Raw genomic sequence first — 23,057 nt, 5'->3', positions numbered from 1 at the left:
GCCCCTCCTGTCCCTGTGACAGTTCCCAGCCCATTGCAGCCTTTCTCAGCCCTCCCCAGTGTGGGTTCTGTGCTCAGGGGGTGCTGTGTGCCCTGGGGTAACTCTCCCATGAATTCCTTGTGGCACTCGTGCTCAGCTTTTGCTGAGGGATGGGAGATTGGCTCCAGTGCCCACCTTGCCCTTGCTGTAAATGTGACAGTTCCAGCCCTGTGAGCCATTGCAGTCTTTCTTTCCAGTTCTTATCTTTCCCTTCTTGTACCTGAGACAGTTCCCAGCCCATTGCAGCCTTTCTTTCCAGTTCCCACCTTGCCCTTGCTGTAAATGTGACAGTTCCCAGCCCTGTGAGCCATTGCAGCCTTTCTCTTCCAGTTCCCACCTTGCCCCTCCTGTCCCCGTGACAGTTCCCAGCCCATTGCTGCCTTTCTCAGCCCTCCCCCAGGCACTGATCTGCAGAATGCCAGCAGGATTCCCGAGGTGTTGTTTTCACAATTCCCACTGGTTCCCAGCAGTGCAGCTGTTGTTGTGTCACACAGGCAAGCTTTGATTGCTGTGCACACAGAATGGTTTGGTTCACAGGCAGAAAAGGACATTTATTGGTGGTGGTGACACTGAGGGTGACACTGAGGTTCTTTCTGTCCTTCCTGAGTGTTGTCTGATGGTCAGGGGAGGTGCTGCTTCCTTTTCAGAAGGAATTTGCCCATGGAAAGGGAGCTCAGGCTTTGGAAGGAGATGCCCAGGGAGCTTTACAGTGCCCATCCCTGCAGGTGTCCCCTGGAGGTGGCACTGAGTGCTCTGGGCTGGGGACAAGGTGCCCATGGGGCACAGCTGGCACTGCATGGGCTGGCAGGGCTGTGCCAACCTCAAGAATTCCATAAAATTCCCAAGTGTGAGTTGATGCCTCTGTCAAAACCACAGTCAGGGCTTCCTGCCAAGTCCCTCTTGCTGAGATTCCAGGGAGTCCAGCAGGGAATCCAGCCATGAATCCAGCAGGGAATCCAGGAATGAATCCATGAATCCAGCCGGGAATCCAGCCATGAATCCAGCAGGAAATCCAGCCATGAATCCATGAATCCAGCCATGAATCCAGCAATGAGTCCAGCAGGGAATCCAGCAGGGAATCCAGCCATGAATCCAGCAGGGAATCCAGCAGGGAATCCAGGAATGAATCCATGAATCCAGCAGGGAATCCAGCAGGGAATCCAGGAATGAATCTGTGAATCCAGCAGGGAATCCAGCCATGAATCCAGCAGGGAATCCAGGAGTGAATCCAGCAGGGAATCCAGCCATGAATCCAGCAGGGAATCCAGGAATAAATCCAGGAGGGAATCAGGAATGAATCCATGAATCCAGCAATGAATTCAGCCATGAATCCAGCAGGGAATCCAGGAATGAATCCAGGAATGAATCCAGGAATGAATCCAGGAATCCAGCAGGGAATCCAGCCATGAATCCAGCAGAGAATCCAGGAATGAATCCAGCAGGGAATCCAGGAATGAATCCAGCAGGGAATCCAGGAATAAATCCAGGAGAGAATCAGGAATGAATCCAGCAATGAATTCAGCCATGAATCCATGAATCCAGGAATGAATCCAGGAATGAATCCATGAATCCAGCAGGGAATCCAGGAATGAATCCAGGAATAAATCCATGAATCCAGCAGGGAATCCAGCCATGAATCCATGAATCCAGCAGAGAATTCAGCCATGAATCCAGCAGAGAATTCAGCCATGAATCCAGGAATGAATCCAGGAATGAATCCAGGAATGAATCCATGAGTCCAGCAGGGAATCCAGGAATGAATCCAGGAATCCAGCAGGGAATCCAGGAATGAATCCAGGAATTAATCCAGGAATGAATCCAGGAATAATCCATGAATCCAGCAGGGAATCCAGCCATGAATCCAGCAATGAATCCCTGAATCCAGCAGGGAATCCAGGAATGAATCCAGGAATGAATCCATGAATCCAGCAGGGAATCCAGCAGGGAATCCAGGAATGAATCCAGGAATAATCCATTAATCCAGCAGGGAATCCAGCACTTGCAGCCTTCTGTGTGCCTGGAGTTGTTCACTGTTCCAGCAGGGAGCTGAGCAGATGCCAAATCCCTGAACGTGCATCCCTGTGCTGGGTTGGGGTTTTTAAATGAGGTTTCCTTTTGCCAGGGAAGGATTTCAGGTGGGAAAAGCCCCACCAGTTGTTTCTGGTGGATTTTGATCCCAAAGCTTAGAAAACCCAGGAGCAGATGCTGCAGAATCACCCAGGGCTCTGAGGGAGAAATCCCAAGATCCTTTTGCCCACATGTGAGGTTTCCATTTCCATTAATACCCAGAGGAATTTTCTTTTGGATTCAGAATTTCTTGGAGGTGTTTGCTGGGAGCTCCCTGCCTTAGGCTGACTCCCTGCCCCAGATTCTGCAAACCTGGAGCTCTGCAGCACAGATGGCACTGAGGAAGGTGCTGTCTGCTCCCTCTGGTGCTCCGTGGAGAAATCAGGGATTAGGTTGCACTTGGAATTGTGTCATGTGCTGCTGTGACCTGAGAATGGAGGTGACAGCTCTTGGCACCTTCTGTTGCTCTGAGCCGGGGCTGCTGCCTCTCCTTGTGGCATTTTCCTGCTCTGTGCCTGCTTTGTGCCTCAGAGTTTGCTTTTAGCATCATTCCTTTTCACCTTGGGGCTTTGAGGTGGCTGCTTGCTTTTATTTGCACTTTTATTTACACTTCATCCCTTTGTTAAAAGTGCTTGTGAACAAATAACTCTGTAAAAATGCAATGTGGGCATGCACACGGTATTTATAATCTGTCTCAGATTTTCTCTGTGCAATAATGTGGATTTTGCTGTGGGTTTTGTGTAACTCAGTGGTACAAGGGCACTTTTCAGTGGTTTGTGTTCATTTTGCTGCTTTTTGTGCCATCACCACGAGTCAGGCAGGGGGGCTTGGGCAGCTCTGTGCAGGGGTTTGTGTTAAAGCCTTTGTGGGAGTGGAACCATGGATTCCTCAGGGGTGATGCAAACACAACCAGCAGCTGCAGCACTTCAATTTTTTCCAAATGTTTCCTGGACAGGTCCTTAACTCACACGGATTTTTAGTTCTGCTTTTCCCAGTCTTGAAGTGAATGTGTGTGAGCCTGGGCTGGGGCTGCTTGGCAATTCCTTTGGCACTGACATCTCTGAGTTGCATCCCATAAGGAGGTGCTGTATTTGCACTTTTTCACCTAATTCTGTGCCTTTGGGTACATGGAATGTGTGAGATCCAAGTGCTGAAAGCACCAAGCACCCCCTGAGAGGGGATTTTGGTCGCTGTGGGCACAGACCCCACAGAGGGTTTTGGGTGCTGCTCACTCTTCATGTGAGGTTTGAATCCTTCTGGTTTAAGATGGGAGTTTTTAACATCTGAGAGCTTCTCTTGCTGGTTTGCACCATGGCTTTGATGTTTTCTGTAACCTCTGGCATCATTAGATAGCAATAGTTCCTTTTAAAGATAAGGTTGTTAGGATGACAGCCCATGCTCAGAACATGCTGAAACTGTGCTGGATTTCCTCCTCAAGAGGAGCTGTGTTAATGTTCCCTGCCAAAACCCAGAAATCAATTCAGTTCCAGCCTTTTGGTGGTGGTGTCCAAACCAGCCTCATGAAATGTCCTGTATTTAACAGCCTGGTTTCTGCCTTGGAGAGCCCAAACTAATGCCCTGCTTGTGCTTTCTTGCAGCTGTGCCCAAAGTTCTTGCACACCAACTCCACCAGCCACACCTGGCCCTTCAGTGCAATTGCAGAGCTCATAGGTAGGTGATCAACAGCTTGGAACAATTCTTGTTTCTTGTTTCAAACCCTTTTTCCTTCCTTTTAGGGAAAAACCTGGCTGAACATCCTCAGTGTTTTGCTTTTTGTTCTGCTCCTGTTACCTGCATTACCTGGGGCTTGTGCAGCAGTTTGTTAGCTCCTGCTGATCATGCTGGCTGTGACTGTGAGCAGGAGCCAGCTGCACATCCCCAGTGTTCCTCTTTTCCACAGGCAGGGAGTGAGTGAGGAGCTGCTTCCTCCAAATAAAGCTGTGGCCTGGGAGTGACTGAGCACTCTGCTGCTGCCAAGGGAGCAACCCTTGGTCACACATTTCCCTCCCCTTTTCCTTTCCCCCCTTTTCCTTTCCCCCCTTTTCCTTTCCCCCCTTTTCCTTTCCCCCCTTTTCCTTTCCCCCCTTTTCCTTTCCCCCCTTTTCCTTTCCCCCCTTTTCCTTTCCCTCCTTTTCCCCCTTTTCCTTTTCCCCCTTTTCCTTTTCCTTTCCTGCCTTTTCCTTTCCCCCCTTTTCCTTTTCCTTTCCCCCCCTTTTCCTTTCCTTTCCCCCCCTTTTCCTTTCCCTTTCCCCCCTTTTCCTTTCCCTTTCCCCCCTTTCCCTTTCCCCCCTTTCCCTTTCCCCCCTTTCCCTTTCCCCCCTTTTCCTTTTCCTTTCCCCCCTTTTCCTTTCCCCCCTTTTCCTTTCCCCCCTTTTCCTTTCCCCCCTTTTCCTTTCCCCCCTTTTCCTTTCCCCCCTTTTCCTTTCCCCCCCTTTTCCTTTCCCCCCTTTTCCTTTCCCCCCTTTTCCTTTCCCCCCTTTTCCTTTCCCCCCTTTTCCTTTCCCCCCTTTTCCTTTCCCCCCTTTTCCTTTCCCCCCTTTTCCTTTCCCCCCTTTTCCTTTCCCCCCTTTTCCTTTTCCCCCCTTTTCCTTTTCCCCCCTTTTCCTTTTCCCCCTTTTCCTTTTCCCCCTTTTCCTTTTCCCCCCTTTTCCTTTTCCCCCTTTTCCTTTTCCCCCTTTTCCTTTTCCCCCTTTTCCTTTTCCTTTCCTGCCTTTTCATTTCCCCCCTTTTCCTTTTCCTTTCCCCCCCTTTTCCTTTCCCTTTCCCCCCTTTTCCTTTCCCCCCTTTTCCTTTCCCCCCCTTTTCCTTTCCCCCCTTTTCCTTTCCCCCCCTTTTCCTTTCCCCCCCTTTTCCTTTTCCCCCCTTTTCCTTTCCCCCCCTTTTCCTTTCCCCCCCTTTTCCTTTCCCCCCCTTTTCCTTTCCCCCCCTTTTCCTTTCCCCCCCTTTTCCTTTCCCCCCCTTTTCCTTTCCCCCCCTTTTCCTTTCCCCCCCTTTTCCTTTCTCCCCTTTCCCTCTCCCCCCTTTTCCTTTCCCCCCTTTCCCTTTTTCCCTCACTCCAGACAATTACCCTAACAGAAGCAAGCAGGGATTTTTCAGCTGGATGAGGCCAAAGCTGTCCCAAAGGAGGAAACCTGAGCCCTGTGGCTGTGGAAAGGCCTGGCTGTTTTGGGAGTACAATCTGTTCAATCATCTCAGCTCTTTTCACACTCCAAATACTCCAAACTTTCAGCTGTACCTGTCTGTGTTTTGTCATGCTGAAATACATTTTATTAAATATTTCACCGTGATGCAATTTGGACATAAAGTTTATAGAGAGAAACCTGCCAAGGTTTCAGTCACCAAGCTGTGATTCTTTATTGGCTCGAGCTGTTTTCTGTCCCTCAGCTGGACCTGCAGGGCAGGCAGTGAGGCAGAGGTGCCATCACATCCCACCCCACCCTTCTCCCCTCACAGATCCCTGGGGATGGGGTAAAAGATGGACACAGGAGGTGTTGGGGCAGCTGAGGTGGGCCTGGCTGTGCTGCCAGGAGGGCTCTGGTTTCTCTTTAGTCATGTTTGGTTTTCACATCCTGTAAACATAAAGTTGAGTCTGAAGCATTTTGCAGTAAGGGCTGGGAGAAAGCAGACATTGCACCAGCTGCTCTGCAGGCAGGAAGTGAAACTGGAACCTGGGCTTGCTTTCATTTTCTGTTCTGGTGTCAGCTGCTCACCTCCAGCTCCATCTTTGGTCTTTGTGTCACTGTCATTGATAATCTGGGATGTTCTGTGTTGGTTTGGGTCAGGTTCTCCTGGGTTGGATGCAGCTGTTCCATCCTAACACTCTGATTGCCTTTAAAATGTGTCTGCACTCAGTTAATTTTTGTTTTCTGGTGTCCCACCCTGCTCTCCTTGCCCTCAGACAATGCCTATGACCCAGATGTGAGTGCCAAACAGATCTGGATCGACAAGACCGTCATCAACGACAACATCTGCCTGACCTTCACCGACAACGGCAACGGCATGAACTCTGAGAAACTGCACAAAATGCTCAGGTGGGACCTCCTGACCCTGCCTGCTGTAAATCCCACCTCTGCTTCTGCTATTGCTCACTGTATTCCTGCTTCTCATCCATAATTCACTGACTTGGCTGATAAATTCAGCATTTCTGAAGGTTCTAAAGGTCCACGTGAGACTCCAGAGCAGGCAGATGCTGCTGAAGCTTCCCTGGAACATTGTCAGGGAACTTTTACCTCATAATTTCCTTTTATCCTTTCTCTCTTTCCCTTTATGCTGTGGAAACTCTCTGTAGTGGCTGCTAGTGGAGATAAGGAGAATTCAAATATTTTTATTATTATTATTACTATTACTATTATTATTATTACTTCTACTACTACCACTGGAGATAAGCAGAATTCAAATATTTTATTTTTACTATCATCATAATCTTTATTATTATTATTATTGTTGTAATTGCTATTGTCGGAGAAGAGAATTCAAATATTTTTACTATTATTATTTATTATTAATAGTAATGATGATAATTATAATAATAATTTGGTACATGAAATATGTGAGATCCAATTGCTAAAAGCACAAAGCACCAAGCACTCCCTGAGATGATGATGTTGATGATTATTATTATTATCTGAGATAAGGAGAATTCAACATAATAATAATAATAATAATAATAATAATAATAATAATAATAATAATAATAATAATAATAATAATAATAATAATAATAATAATAATATCGATAAATAATAATAATAACACATAATAAATAATATATAATGTACATGAAATATATGAGATCCAAGTGCTAAAAGCACAAAGGCATCAAGCACCCCCTAAGATTATGATGATGATGATTATAATTATTATCTGAGATAAGGAGAATTCAAATATAATAATAATAACAATAATATACATTAAATATGTGAGATCCAAGTGCTAAAAGACAAAAAGCACTCCCTGAGAGGGTCTGAGAGGGGATTTTGGTCACTGGGCACAGACACACTTGTTTTTGTTTAATGAGAGAAAAAGGGATATTCAGCTCAAACCCATTGGAATATTAATAATAGAATGTATTGTAGAAAAATTAATGGGTTTTCTATTTTTTAAATGATTGTCTATTTATCTTTAGGATTGGAACTGATTTTTCTCTTATTTCTACAGTAGCAAAAAGCTTCTGTGCAATTTCTCTCCGTGTAAAAAATTGCTCTGCCTGTAGATTTAAATTTGAGCAAGCTTGAATTCAAACTGTTCTTTTTCCATTAGATACCATAATAAATCCTAAATTCCATGTGCAGTTTTACTGGAAGTGTGATACAGAAATGGAAAACTTGCGAATCAAACTTTATCTAGGAAGCAGGGAGAGGAAAAAGACAGGGTTAGGGGCTTTTATTAGTATTTATTGTGGAATTAAGGATAACTACCAGATTCTCATAAAAATGCTTTTTCATCTAATTCCAAACTTTGTATTCCATACTTATTTCTAAGTATGGATATTTCTGTTCCACACTTAAAAGTTGAAAGTAGATTTCCCCGAGTTTTTGCTGTGTGGTTTTAGCAGCATTGTCCAAGTGATTTTAGGATTTAATTGTTCAGGAATCCCTGACTTCTAAAACAAGAGGGTTGGGTTAAATAATTTGCCAGTCCTGCACTTGCATCTCTTGAACCCTGAAGTTTTGCAGGGATTTTTCCCACCCTTGATGCCTTGAGAACCTGACCAGAGCAGAGGCTGGACAGAGCTAAAGAATAAAGCAGGGATTTATTAGGAGAACTCAATGGATGCACCTCAGGCAGCACCAGAGCCCAGCCAGGGCTGCACCCAAGATGAACCAAAATGGTCCCAAAATGGACAACCAGTCCCAAGGTCTCTCATTTTATCAGTTCTGCTCTGTGGCAGTCATTTTCTGGAAAAAATCCCCTTGCCCAGGATTTCTCCTGGGAAGCTGAGAAGCCCCAGAGAAAAAAGAAAACAAATTCTTTTCTCATTCACTTCTCCTGTGCTGTGCTCACATGTGGAATGTGTTTGGAGATTGTTTACCCACAGGTGATTGTTTCATTGCTTTCATGTCAATTGTTTTCACTTATTGACCAATCATGGTCAGTCTGTGTCAGGACTGGAGAGAGTCAGGAGTTTTCATTATTATCTTTTTAAAGCCTTCTGTAAGTATCCTTCCTGTATTCTTTAGTGTAGTATTCTTTAATATAGTCTAGTATCTTAAAATACTAAATTAGCCTTCTGAGAACATGGAGTCAGATTTATCATTCCTCCCTGCCATGGGGCACCCCACAAATCCAATACTGCTCCATTTGCATTTGCAATTCATTGTCCAATTCCAGCTGTAGGTTATGCAGTCTGTCTCAGTTTGCAAAGACAGGAGTCTGCTAAGGAAGGCAGGAGCCTCCCCTGAAAGGGAGAATGCAAACCCTCCCCACCCCTCTGAATTGCTATAAATTTTAAATTAAGGGGCTGTCAGGCAAAAATATGGGAGCAGGAAATAACAGTTCTTCAATAGGGAAGAAAATAAAAGGATAAAATGAACAATGCAATACACTAGAACAACACTGCCAGAGTCAGAACCCAACCTGACACCCTGTGGGTCAGGGTGTTGGTGGCAGTCCCATTGGAATTGTGGCTCAGCCCTCCTGCAGTGTCAGGGGTGGCTCTGCTGGAGCAGGGATCCTGGAGAAAGGTGAATCTTCCTTGAAGATCCAGGGGAAGGAGAGGCAGCTGCTGTTCCTCTGGGGAATCCACTGGAGAAGCCATGCTGGTGTCTCAAAGCCTCTGGATTATATCCGGGCAGGAATGCTTGGCTCCTCCCTCTGGGCTCACATCTCCCAATGGAATGCTGTGGTTCTTATCAGCCATGCAGTGACATTCAATAGCTGTTATCAGCAGATGTCCCCTCCCGAGGGAGGAGTGATTGTGGATGAGATAAGGCAAATTGCCCACTGGACAAAAGACAGCTGCCATACAGATGGTGATAGAATCCATCTTGCCTTGCAGTCTGGAACACAGTCCCACCCTGCTTGTTTTCCTCTTTCCAGCCCACGGTGTTTGTGCTCTGGGGCTGAGATTTGGATCATTTGTCCTTGGTGCCCAGCTGGAGCAGACAACTTTTATAAAAAATCCTTTCCTTAGGATTTTGTCCTCCTGAGAAGCGGAGAGGCCTCAGGAACAAAATGTAAACATTGATTATCTGCTGCTGTGGAATGCAACAGGTGGATTTGTGATTGGTCCATGTTGGAGGTTTATAATTAATGGCCAATCACAGCACAGCTAGCTCGACTCTCTGTCCGAGCCACAAACCTTTGTTTTCATTCTTTTCTATTCTTAGCTTAGCCAGCCTTCTGAGTGAGGAGAACTTTTTCTTCTATTCTTTTAGTATAGTTTTAATGTAATATATCTCATAAAATAATAAATCAAACCTTTTGAAATATGGAGTCAGATCTCCGTCTCTTCCCTCAACACATGACCCCTGTTGGAAAAAAGCTCCCAATATTCCCAGTTAGATTGTGCCTGGGCTGGTCTGATCCTCGCTGCCGGGCCAAAGGCAGCAACTGTGGTGTATCACCCCAGAGATACCTTGGCTTGCTGGAGATTGCAGCTGGGCACTGAACAAGTCCAGGCTTGGTAGGAACCCCGTTACCTCAGGAGGAATGGCTTCAGGCGATGGTGAGGAGAAAAAGGAGAGGATTCTGCTGGAGGGTTTAATGTCCAGAGGTTCATTCCATGGTTACAGAGGTCTGAACGTGAGCAACTGCTCCAACAGAATCCCGGCCACATGGTCTGATCACCTTTTAAGCTCAGGGACAGGGGGAGGGGAGGTACAGGTGAGCCACCAACCAGGTGAGAGGGGCAGGGTCTCAGGGGAAGATGACACCCAGACAGGCCAATGACCCCCAGGCCTGAGGGGCATCCTTTGAACTTGACCAACCACACCACGCCTTGCTGGGATGTTCAGCCTGATTGACAGGACTCACTCAGCATGGGGGCAAGGGGGAAGGGAGAGAGGCACAGGCACACCTGGGGGGATGACCTGGAAGGCCAAAATGGGACAATACAGCACACCACAACAAGCACTGTCACACCCAGCTGGAACAGGAATTGTTTTGTGTCCCTGCTCTGTGCACAGAGCTCACCACCCCATAATCTGAAGCTTGGACACACATCCTAAAGCAGCACAGAATGTGAAAACCACAAAAGCTCCAAGCTGAGGCCTCACCCTCCCGTGCTCTCCCGTTGCAGCTTCGGTTTCAGCGAGAAGTCGGTGATGAACGGCCGCGTCCCCGTGGGGCTCTACGGCAACGGCTTCAAGTCGGGCTCCATGCGCCTGGGCAAGGACGCCATCGTCTTCACCAAGAACGGCGACACCATGAGCGTGGGGCTGCTGTCCCAGACCTTCCTGGAGGTCACCAAGGCCGAGCACGTCATGGTGCCCATCGTCACCTTCACCAACCAGCATATCCTTCCTGGTGCCCGGGCACGGCTGGGGCTGCGGGCTTGGGGATAACGGCACAGAGCAACGCTGGGGCTGTTTGGGGCTGTTGGCGGTGTCAGTGTTCAAAACCACATCATCACGGGGATTATATGGGGTGCTTTTTATTGAGAGCTCTGGGAATCGGGGTATATCAACCCAAATCTGACTCCCACCACACATCCGAAACGCTCATGTTTTATACTCTATCGTTACATAACTTTCATGTTAATTATTAACTTATATTGTTCTATTGTATACATAAATTTAGCCCCTCTCTGAATTTCCAACATAGTTTCTCATTATTCTTCTTATGGTTATATAATAATTACATTTAATAATTACATTTAATTACTAAACAATCATCACATCTAACAATTTATATGAAAATTTGAATCAAATTTTCAAATTTATATATCACTGCTTATATCAAAATTTCAAATTTATATAAAAAATTTAAATTTATATCAATTTTTAAATTTAATTTTATATCAAATTTAAAATTTGATATGATTTATAACAATTTCTGTGAGTATTTATATGAATTTATATGAAAATTTATATCAAATTTTCAAATTTATATATCGGTGCTTATATCAAAATTTCAAATTTATATAAAAAATTTAAACTTATATCAATTTTTAAATTTAATTTTATATCAAATTTAAAATTTGATATCATTTATAACAATTTCTGTGAATATTTATACGAATTTATATGAAAATTAATATCAAAATTTCAAATTTATATAAAAATTTAAATTTATATCAATTTTTAAATTTAATTTTATATCAAATTTAAAATTTGATATAATTTATAACAATTTCTGTGAATATTTATATGAATTTAGATGAAAGTTTATATCGAAATTTCAAATTTATATATCGGTGTTTATATCGAAATTTCAAATTTATATAAAAAATTTAAACTTATATCAATTTTAAAATTTAATTTTATATCAAATTTAAAAATGTATATAATTTATAACAATTTCTGTGAATATTTATATGGATTTATATGAAAGTTTATATCAAATTTTCAAATTTATATATTGGTGTTTATATCGAAATTTCAAATTTATATAAAAAATTTAAACATATATCAATTTTTTAATTTTATATCAAATTTTAAATTTGCTATAATTTATAACAATTTCTGTGAATATTTATACGGATTTATATGAAAATTTGAATCAAATTTTCAAATTTATATATCGGTGCTTATATCAAAATTTCAAATTTATATTAAAAATTTAAAGTTATATCAATTTTTAAATTTAATTTTATATCAAATTTAAAATTTGATATAATTTATAACAATTTGATATAATTTATAACAATTTCTGTGAATATTTATATGAATTTATATGAAAGTTTATATCACATTTTCAAATTTATATATCGGATTTTATATCAAAATTTCAAATTTATATAATTTTTAATATAATTTTTATATAAAATTTTTAATTTGATATAATTCGTATCAAAAAATGAGTTTATACAAAAAATTCTATCAAAATTTTTCATTTTCAAACATATGTGGATATTTATATCAAAATTTTCTCCTTGGAGAGGAGTCCCAAAGCAGCAGGTTGTGGGATTGCTGTAATTGGGTAAAACATGGAGCTGTGCAGGAGTTCTGGGATGTGCAGTGGGATTTGGGCACTGGGTGCTGACATTCCCCTGGGATGTGCACTGGGATTTGGGCACTGGGTGCTGACATTGCCCTGGGGTGTGCACTGGGATTGGGGCACTGGGTGCTGACATTCCCCATTTGCTGCACTGGGATTTGGGCACTGGGTGCTGACATTGCCCTGGGATGTGCAGTGGGATTTGGGCCCTGGGTGCTGACATTTCCCTGGGATGTGCAGTGGGATTTGGGCACTGGGTGCTGACATTGCCCTGGGATTTGGGCACTGGGTGCTGACATTCCCCTGGGATGGTCAGTGGGATTTGGGCACTGGGTGCTGACATTTCCCTGGGATTTGGGCACTGGGTGCTGACATTGCCCTGGGATGTGCAGTGGGGTTTGGGCACTGGGTGCTGACATTCCCCATTTGCTGCAGTGGGATTTGGGCACTGGGTGCTGACATTCCCCTGGGGTGTGCAGTGGGATTGGGGCACTGGGTGCTGACATTCCCCATTTGCTGCAGTGGGATTTGGGCACTGGGTGCTGACATTCCCCATTTGCTGCACTGGGATTTGGGCACTGGGTGCTGACATTCCCCATTTGCTGCAGTGGGATTTGGGCACTGGGTGCTGACATTGCCCTGGGATTTGGGCACTGGGTGCTGACATTCCCCATTTGCTGCAGTTCCCCTCCAGTCCCTGTCCCTGTCCCTGTCCTTGACTCAGCCCACGGCAGCTCAGTGACCCTGCAGAGTGCAGGAACAGCCTCAGGGCCATCCTCACCCACTCCCTGTTCTCCACTGAGGAGAAGCTGCTGGCAGAGCTCGATGCCATCATTGGCAAGAAGGGCACCAGGATCATCATCTGGAACCTCAGAAAGTAAGAGAAACCCAGTCCCTTACCTCTCTTTAATTTCACATTTTCTTTCAGTATTTGCAAGCATAGAAGGATTTGGAATCTTAGAAAGTAAGAGAAAGCCAGTCTCTTGCCTTTCATTAATCTGATATTTTCCTTCAGTCTATACAAATACAGAAGGACTTGGAATGTCAGAAAGTAAGAGAAAGCCAGTCTCTTGCCTTTCATTAATCTCATATTTTCCTTTAGTCTGTACAAATACAGAAGGACTTGGAACGTTAGAAAGTAAGAGAAATCCAGTCCCTTACCTGTCAATAATTTCACTCTTTGCACACACTGAAAAAAACAGAAGGATCTGGAATCTTAGAGAACAAGAGAAATCCAGTCCCTTACCTCTCACTAATTTCATATTTTCTTTCAGTGTATACAACCAAAGAAGGATTTGGAATCTTACAAAGTAAGAGAAATCCAGTCTTTTACATCTCACTAATTTCACATTTTCTTTCAGTGTGCAAACATGGAAGAATTTGGAATTTTAGAAAGATAAACCCAGTCTCTTACATCTCATTAATTTCACATTTTCTTCCAGTGTGTGCAAACACAGAAGGATTTGGAATCTTACAAAGTAAGAGAAATCCAGTCTCTTACTTTTCACTAATTTAATATTTTCTTTCAGTGTATACAAACAAAGAGGGATTTGGAATGTTAGAAAGGAAGAGAAACCCAGTCTTTTACATCTCACTAATTTCACATTTTCTTCCAGTGTGTGCAAACACAGAAGGATTTGGAATCTTACAAAGTAAGAGAAATCCAGTCTCTTACTTTTCACTAATTTCACATTTTCTTTCAGTGTGTGCAAACATGGAAGCATCTGGAATCTTAGAAAGTAAGAGAAATCTAGTCTCTTACCTCTCACCAATTTCACATTTTCTTTCAGTGCATGCAAATATAGAAGGATTTGTAATCTTAGAAAGTAAGAGAAATCCAGTCTCTTGCCACTCATTAATTTAATATTTTCTTTCAGTGTATACAACCAAAGAAGAATTTGGAATCTTACAAAGTAAGAGAAATCCAGTCTCTTACTTTTCACTAATTTCACATTTTCTTCCAGTGTGTGCAAACACAGAAGGATCTGGAATCTTACAAAGTAAGAGAAATCCAGTCTCTTACTTTTCACTAATTTCATATTTTCTTTCAGTGTATACAAACAAAGAGGGATTTGGAATGTTAGAAAGTAAGAGAAATCCAGTCTTACATCTCACTAATGTCACATTTTCTTTCAGTGTTTGCAAACATAGAAGCATCTGGAACCTCAGTAAGAGAAATCCAGTCTCTTACCTCTCATTAATTTAATATTTTCTTTCAGTGTGTGCAAACATAGAGGGATTTGGAACCTTAGAAATTCAGGGAAATCCAGTCTCTTACCTCTCAGTAATTTAATATTTTCTTTCATTGTATGCAAACACAGAAAGATTTTTAATTTCTTTGTGTGTGGAATAACTGGAACAAGCTGTGTGCAGTTTACACATTTGAGTCCAGCTTCCCATTTTTTTTATTTTAGCAAATCTCTGAGGAATTCCCCTTTTTTCCTTCTTTCCTGGCTCCAGCACAACACCTCCTTTTGCATTTGCTTTTTTCCCCCCTATAATTAATACATTTTCCCATCTTCATTCTTAGAGACAAAAATGACAAACCAGAATTTGACTTTGACAAGGACAAATATGACATCAGAATTCCAGAAGACTTGGATGAAACAGGCAAAAGAGGCTACAAAAAACAGGAGAGGATGGACCAGATTGTTCCAGAAAGTGATTACTCCCTAAGAGTACGTGTTGGGTCTTTAAAATTGGGATTATTTTTGGAAGCTGGGGGGTGTAAATGTTTTAATTTTAACAGAATCTGTTTTCTAGGCTTACTGCAGTATTTTGTACCTGAAGCCAACCATGCAGATCATCCTGAGAGGGCAGAAAGTGAAAACACAGCTGGTTTCCAAAAGTTTGGCCTTCATTGAGAGGGATATTTACAGACCCAAATTTCTCAATGTATCCTTTAATATTTCCTTTGCAGAACTGAATTCTGTGACTGGATTTTGTTCAGTTCTGTTGATACATTTTGGGTTATTTTTTGTGGGGTTTTTGGTGTTTGTTTGGTTTGGTTTGTTTTTTTGTTGTTGTTGTTTTGTTCTGTTTGTTTTTTTTAAGTCCTACTGAAGGAATTTTCTCAATATAAGAAAAGAAAGCTCTAAGACCCACTCAGAGTAACTCTTGTTTTTTGTGTTCTCTGAAATTCACCCTATTTTTCCTTAATATCTGCCCAAAGGCCAAAACAGTCAGAATTACTTTTGGATTTAACTGCAGGAACAAAGATCACTATGGAATAATGATGTACCACAAAAACAGACTCATCAAAGCTTATGAAAGAGTTGGCTGTCAGTTAAAGGTAAGAAATTGAGGCTTCAGAGTATTTCAACATCTTGATAAATTCCATTCAAACACTGATTTAAAAAAATATGGATGGAAAGCAAGATATTGATGTATGCTTTATAACATCACCTTTTTTTACTGTGTGCAGAAGTTAAAAATTGGATTAAGTTGTTTGGTTTTGAGGCTGTTTGATACAAAAATGAGTTTGATACAAATATGAATGTGAGCACATCTTTCAGGACAAAAAGAGGGGAAAAGCAGAGGATTTGTTCTTTAGGGGTTTATATCAAGACTTTCTCCTTGCAGAGCAGTCACAAGCCAGAAAATCCTTTTTACCCAGTGTAGATACAGTTAATAATTACCTCCAGCAAACTCTTGCAATATTGGCATGGATTTTGTGTTGGTTTTCCTGATAAACTTTAATTCCTTGCAGGCAAACAACATGGGTGTGGGTGTTGTTGGGATTATTGAGTGCAACTTCCTAAAACCAACTCACAACAAACAGGATTTTGACTACACCAATGAATACAGGTAATTTTATCTGCATTTTCTAGCCCATATTATTATTTCCTGGGAAACACTTGATAAAGCTGCTTCTTTAAATAGGAAGAATAAAATTTTCTGGTGTTGTGGCCAAACCTGGTTTAAATGCAAACAGTTCTTTTTAGATCCTTTTTTGTCTGCCCTCCTCTTTCCTTATAAATATTTTCCCACAATAGCCACAGCACCTTGTTCCCATGTTTTTCCTGGATATTCTTTAGTTGCTGTTCAGGAGGAGGCATTTTCCATGTGCCCAGCAGGGCTTTTAATGTGGATTTTAATGTGGAAATGTTGGGCATTGATTGCAAACATTGATTGAACCATTTCCTGTGTGTGGCACCAGCAGTTCCCTTGGCACAGGAGCTGGGAATGCCCTGGGCAGGCACAGGGAGCAGGGAGTTTTTCCACTTTTTGGGGTGTTTTGAACACTTTACATGAAAAGGAGGTTTCCTCAATCCCTTGGGTTTGATTTGTGTGTCAGCACCCCAGGAAATCTGGAATTTGTGCCCAACCATGTCCGAAAACTGTAATTAAGTCAATATCCAGACAAGGGGGGAGAATCAGAGGATTATTAAAGCTGGGAAAGACCTCCAGACCTTAGAGTGCCTCATCCAGTTGTTCCTGGACACAACTTTGGGGTGGAGGAGTGAGTTCATCTTACAATTAAATTATAACGAGCCAAGTTCATCTGAGGAGAGGGAATTCACCCAGCTGCTGCTTCATTGACAAAACAGCTTCTGCTGTCCTGGCTGCTCTGTCAGCTCCTGGGGCCATGGAGTTCCCATTCCTGCAGGGATTCCAGCAGGGATTCCAGCAGGGCCTGGCTGGGGTGTCCCCACTCTGCTGAGCTGTTTGTCACAGGAGCATTCCCCATGGAGCTGCATTCATTCCATGCAGCAGCAGCAGCTGCATTTCCCCTCTGCTTTCAGTGCTGTGAATGGGAATGGAACTCCCCAACTTTGTCTGGTGTCACCCCCAGCCACCTCCCCTGCACTTGGGACGTGGCTGGGCACAGGGACACCACACTTGAGACAGATCCTGGGAAGCTTTTTGTGCCAGGAGTGCTCCAGGATTTCACAAAATATTTTGTTTTGGGCTGGAAAGTTGTGAACCCGATGGAAAGGTGCCCTGCACTTCTCCCTCCCCACAAAGGGGACGTGGTCCCATGTCGCAGACATTTCTCCACAGAAATCCTTTCTGTTGGATTTCTGTGTCTTCTGGAGGCCAGAGGCCTCAGAAGACAAGGTAAACAATTATTATCAGCTGCTGTAGAATGTATCAAGAGTTTTCTTGATTAGCTCATTTTCTATGTTTATAATTAAGGGCCAATCACAAAGTGTAAACCAAAACTCAGTCCTTAAGCACAACTTTGTTGTAGATTCTTTCTGTCTATTCTTAGCTAGCTTAGCTGCTCTGCAAACCTCTCTCTAGACTCTATTTAGCATAGTTATAATGTATTCTATATAATATATAATAAATCAAGCCTTCTAATTCAAGAAACAAAATTCACCATGTCTCTCTCTCTCACCACCAGCGCCCACTCAGGCGCAGTAACAGTCCCATCCATGGCTCACTGCTCCTTTCTGCCCTTCTGTGTCCCCTGGCTCAGCAGTTCCTGCAGAGCTGACCTGGATCCAAGCTCTGCTCACACTTGGAGTTCACTGCACAAACATTGGTGTTGGTTTGAGGCCCAGGGCTGGGCTGGTTACTCATGCACTGGATTGCTCAGAGCCGGATTCCAGGGGCTCCCCTCCCCTCCCCTTTGTGGTTGTTGCTCACCTCTCCCTCCTGGGCGTGCCAGCTCTGGCAGTCCCTGAGCTGCACCAAACAAAAAACTCAGAAAAAAACCTGAAAATTACCCTGAGTGAAACTGAGCTGCTCCTTTCATCAGAGTGCAGAGTTTGTATCAAATGTTTGCCAGCTCCTTGTTGTGAAGTTGGACATCAGCCTGAGAGCAGCCATGAACCTGCACTTGGGATGTGCAGGAACAGCCAGAACCAAGGTCAGCTGCTGGATTGGTTTTGTGCTTTTTTAAATTCCCAGCTTGAGGCTGAGCTGGTGAAGCCCCTCCAGGATTTGCTCTGTCCATCAGCAGCACTTTTGATTTCAGTCTTTGTGCTCTGACTTGTATTTCCAGGAGTTCCTTTGCTGACAAACACGACTTCAGACAATTCCTCACTTCTACAGGTTTCTAAATAAAAACTTTTTATAAAAGAAAAAAGGAAAAGCTTTTTCCCCACTCTTATGCAATTAGGAATATTAAAGTGGTTCATGCACTTTTTCTGTCATTGGAGTTTATAAAGTTTTTTTCTCTGCTAGAATTGGATTGTTCAAGGTGATCTTTAAATTCTTTTCTTTGCAGACTCACAATAGCAGCACTGGGAGAGAAGCTCAACGATTACTGGAACGAGATGAAAACCAAGAAAAACGAGGAATATCCCTTGGCTCTGCCCGTCGAGGAGATCCAGTGAGTCCCATGTGTGACAGCAGGGAGCTGAGCACTCTGTCCTGGTCTGTGTGACAGCAGAGCCCTTCCTGGCTGCAGGTGCTGATTGGTTTGGGTTTTTCAGGAAACAGCCTGACCAGACGTGGGTGCAGTGCGACGCCTGCCTCAAGTGGCGCAAGCTGCCGGACGGGATCGAGCACCTGCCCGAGAAGTGGTACTGCTCCCTGAACCCCGACCCCCAGTTCAGGTAAGGGACACCCCATCCCCACACCCCCCTGGCAGCAGCAGGGCTGCTCAGCTCCTGCTCCTGTGCGGTTTGCTCTGTTCTCTTCCTTCCCTCAGGAATTGTAACGTGCCAGAAGAGCCGGAGGATGATGATTTAATACACCCCACGTACGAGAAAACCTACAAGAAAAAGTGAGTTCTGAGACTTCCACAGGGCTCTAAACACTGCCAAGGACAGCTGGGCAGCATTTGGGGTGACAGTCCAGCTCCCAGAGAGATGTTCCAGAGGATTTGGCAGTGTGGGAACAATCAGTTTGGGACATCCCATCAATAAATGAATAATCAGTTGGGATGTCCTATAAATAAATGAACAATCAGTTTGGGGTGTCCTATAGATAAATGAACAATCAGTTTGGGGTGTCTTATAGATAAATGAACAATGAGTTTGGGATGTCCTATAAATAAATGAACAATCAGTTTGGGATCCCATCAATAAATGAACAATGAGTTTGGGATGTCCTATAAATAAATGAACAATCAGTTTGGGATCCCATCAATAAATGAACAATGAGTTTGGGATGTCCTATAAATAAATGAACAATCAGTTTGGGATCCCATCAATAAATGAACAATCAGTTTGGGATGTCCCATAAATAAATGAACAATCAGTTTGGGATATCCCATCAATAAATGAACAATCAGTTTGGAATATCCCAGAAATAAATGGATAATCAGTTTGGGATGTCCCAGAAATAAATGAATAATCAGTTGGGATGTCCTATAAATAAATGAACAATCAGTTTGGGATGTCCCATCAATAAATGAAAAATCAGTTTGGGATGTCCTATAAATAAATGAACAATCAGTTTGGAATATCCCAGAAATAAATGGATAATCAGTTTGGGACATCTCATAAATAAATGAACAATCAGTTTGGGACATCCCATCAATAAATGAACAGTCAGTTTGGGATCCCATCAATAAATGAACAGTCAGTTTGGGCTGTCTCAGAAATAAATGAACAATCAGTTGGGACATCCTATAAATAAATGAACAATCAGTTGGGATGTCCTATAGATAAATGAACAATCAGTTTGGGCTGTCCCATCAATAAATGAACAGTCAGTTTGGGATATCCCATCAATAAATGAACAATCAGTTTGGGATCCCATCAATAAACGAACAATCAGTTTGGGACATTCCATCAATAAATGAACAATCAGTTTGGGATGTCCCAGAAATAAATGAACAATCAGTTGGGATGTCCCATCAATAAATGAACAATCAGTTTGGGATGTCCCATCAATAAATGAACAATCAGTTTGGGGTGTCCCATCAATAAATGAACAGTCAGTTTGGGATGTCCCATAAACAAACTCTGAGGGCTCTTAGGAGACCTTGGCTGTGTAACTTTGAAAGGCCCACATTGAAGCACATTGAAAAGATCAGTACATTTATTTAGGAGTAAAAGGGTTCTTAGCTAAGGTGTATGACAAAAACTGATTTAGGTAATTGTGATGCTGCCTTATATTCCAGAAGTGGGAGTTTGGGGTTGTTGTAAATATTTTAATCAATAATCTAGAGGGAACTTGTTGGAAGTTAAGCTAACCTCAGATAAGCTTCCAGCTTTCTGAGGAAATTTTCATTCAATAAACAAGAATACTTGGATTATTGTACCTAGCTGAGATGAGGAGTATTGTGTTTGCTTTGAGATCTTAGATTTAGTTTTTATAATGAATGAACAGTTTGAATCTAAACTTTTCATTTCTATTCTTTCCTTGCTGCTGTGCAGGGACAGGGAAAAACTGAAGAGGAGACTGGAGTACAACCACCAGGTAACTGCTGGGGCTGCCAGGAGCCTGCCCTGGCTCTGCTTCAACATCCACTTGTACTTTGCAGGATTTGCTCACCATGAGGAAACCCCAAATCCCCTTTCTTAGCTGGAAAATCCACCACCTTTCTCCTTAGGAAGGGGTTTGAGAGGGACAAAGGTCCCTGGGCAGAACTGGAGGGGATGGCAGTCACTGGTGGCTGTTTTTATGGCAGGACACCCAGTTCTTGAAAGAAGACATTAAAATCCCAACAGATCCCTTGAAAGGGGATTTGTTGGAGACAGATGTGATGAGGACATAAAAGTAAAGATGCCCCTAAAAGTGGGGATGTCAGTGGGGACAGACAGAGGTGGAACAGCTACACTTGTGCAGGGAGACACTCAAATTCAGGTTATTAAACCCAGATGCAGATCCAGGTGTTTGATGGGGAGGTCTGGATTCTAACTCAGAATCAAATTTTTTAAGTAGGATTTCATTTCAGTTGCATTCAAAGTCAATTTCTGACCTAAGATCATTTCTGGGGAAGAGATGCTGCATGTGCTGTTTAACCTATTTATTTCATTTTACTGTTTCTCTGCCATTGAATCTCCCCCACTACAAAAGGAATTTTGAAAAGTGAAAAAATTGCTCATTTTGGGCCAATTGAGTGAACCCTGAGCAGCTTTCCCAGAGATGTCTGTCCTGGTGGGCAAACTCCAGACAGAGACACAGCTTGGGAAAAGCTCTTGCCTGGCATTCTGCACAGCACTTTAAAATGAAAAAGTGGATTTGCAGTAGTCTAGTCAGCATTTATCATCCCAAAATCCTAAGCCAGGGTTCAAGGAGGTACTTGGATATAGAAATGTCAGAATTTTAGGTGTTGGTATATAAAGAATTGCTTAAATCTCTCCTGAAGAATCTACTAATATCTGTTTATTTCCATTCTTAACTTACATTGTCTTATAGATCAATAATGAAATATTTTTAAAAACATCTGTTTCTTCAAGTAAAGACTTCAAACCTTTCTCATCTTCGAGTGCAAAGGAAGCTCTTCCAAGGTTACTTATACCAAAATCCTCAGATGCTTCTGTTAGAAGATCTCTGCCCATTTTAATTAAAGTATCTTCTCCTCATTTGGATGCTGATAGCAGGTGAGTGGACCTGTACAAAGGAGATTCCTGTTTATTTCTAAAATTAATAAATTAATGAAAATGATGGGGAGAAATTAATGAAAATGATGATTGGGGGAAGCTTCAGCTGCTGAAATTCCCGTGGGAATTCTGGGAGCATGGGAAGCTCCAGGAGACTTTGTCAAGTACAAAAGTGAATGTAAGAAAATGAGAAAGGAGCATTTTTAGTGATTTGTCTGCTAAGGAACAGAATTTGTGTTCTTTACACTCCACAGGCTTTCAGTTTTCCTGAAACTCTGTGGGGGTGTTCTGGGGATACTGGGTGTGTTTCAGAATAATGTGGGAGTGTGGATGGCAGGCACTTGTTTTTACAGGAATTTATTCTCATTAAAATCCCATGCAGGTGATTTTTTTGAGTGGTAGTTTTTGAACAGTGTTCAGAGAAACACTGCACGTGCTTGGAAACAAATAATTCGGCAGAATTTAAGTAAATAAAGTGATGATTTTAATATTTTAATAAATAATGACTATTTTAATGTTTTCCTCCTCAGCCTCAAAAGGAGGACACAGAGCTGTGCGACACCCGTGTCCCTAAAGACGCCTCGGCTCAGTGACAAAACATTCAACAACCACGAGGAGGAGGAGGATGATGATGAAGATGTCATCATTTTAGAGGAGAGCAGCACTCCAAAGCCTTCAGCAGATCCTGATGTTCCTGTGGTAAAAACAGAATGCATCAATTTGGATCAGGAGGAGACGCAGCAGGAAAACTCTGCCGTGGGGGAACCTTGCAGTGCCACCACTTCAGAGGCAAGGAGTGAACAGCTGAGCTCAGCAACACAGACAGAGCTCCCAAAGCTGGTGGTGAAAAAGGAGGAGGTGGAAGACATCCCAGTCCAGGTTCCTGGGCCAGGGATGGAAAAGGAGCAGCCCAAGGTCAATGGTGTTCCTGAGACATCTGTAGAGATGGAAAATGAACTGAAAAACCAGCTGCAATCATTGAACAGAGAAAAAGAAATGTACCAAAGCAAATGTGAAGCGTTAACCAAACAGGTGCAAACACTGGAGCAGCAGCTTTTGGAGATGAATAATAAATATGTGAAAAAGGAGATGTGCCATCAGGCCACGGAGACAGCTCCCTCCTGGGAAGAAGGGAACGCTGATGGGAGGAGCCTGGCAGAGGTGACAGCTCTCTATGAGCAGGCCCTGGGCGAGATGGCAACGCTCAGGGAGCAGTGCAGCACCCTGCAGAACCTAAAGACTGAGTGCAGCAAATGTGCTGATGGAGAGAGCAGGAGTGAGCTGGATGAGATGGCCGTGCAGCTGGATGATGTTTTCAGGCAGCTGGACAAGTGCACCACTGAGAGGGACGGCTACAAAAGCCAGGTAACCTGCTAAAACACTCCTAACACTGTGATTATCTCT

General features: G+C 42.9%; 1 protein-coding gene across 1 annotated transcript in view; it reads left to right on the top strand.

Annotated features, from left to right (window-relative positions):
• Positions 1-23,057, top strand: part of MORC3 (MORC family CW-type zinc finger 3) — a 30,823-nt gene that overhangs the window by 3,371 nt on the left and 4,395 nt on the right. The window contains exons 2-15 of the mRNA XM_058019215.1: positions 3,705-3,777; positions 6,005-6,137; positions 10,346-10,560; positions 12,934-13,081; positions 14,735-14,882; positions 14,968-15,099; positions 15,377-15,496; positions 15,914-16,011; positions 18,383-18,487; positions 18,591-18,713; positions 18,809-18,883; positions 20,484-20,526; positions 21,469-21,653; positions 22,184-23,018. Of these exons, the coding sequence (XP_057875198.1) occupies positions 3,705-3,777; positions 6,005-6,137; positions 10,346-10,560; positions 12,934-13,081; positions 14,735-14,882; positions 14,968-15,099; positions 15,377-15,496; positions 15,914-16,011; positions 18,383-18,487; positions 18,591-18,713; positions 18,809-18,883; positions 20,484-20,526; positions 21,469-21,653; positions 22,184-23,018 (2,433 nt within the window). The remainder of the gene's footprint in view (positions 1-3,704; positions 3,778-6,004; positions 6,138-10,345; positions 10,561-12,933; positions 13,082-14,734; positions 14,883-14,967; positions 15,100-15,376; positions 15,497-15,913; positions 16,012-18,382; positions 18,488-18,590; positions 18,714-18,808; positions 18,884-20,483; positions 20,527-21,468; positions 21,654-22,183; positions 23,019-23,057) is intronic.

Source organism: Melospiza georgiana, chromosome 2 (assembly GCF_028018845.1).
Source record: "Melospiza georgiana isolate bMelGeo1 chromosome 2, bMelGeo1.pri, whole genome shotgun sequence".
Taxonomy (NCBI): domain Eukaryota; kingdom Metazoa; phylum Chordata; class Aves; order Passeriformes; family Passerellidae; genus Melospiza; species Melospiza georgiana.
The sequence above is the reverse complement of the archived record's forward strand: the minus strand, read 5'-3'. Positions and strand labels throughout refer to the sequence as shown.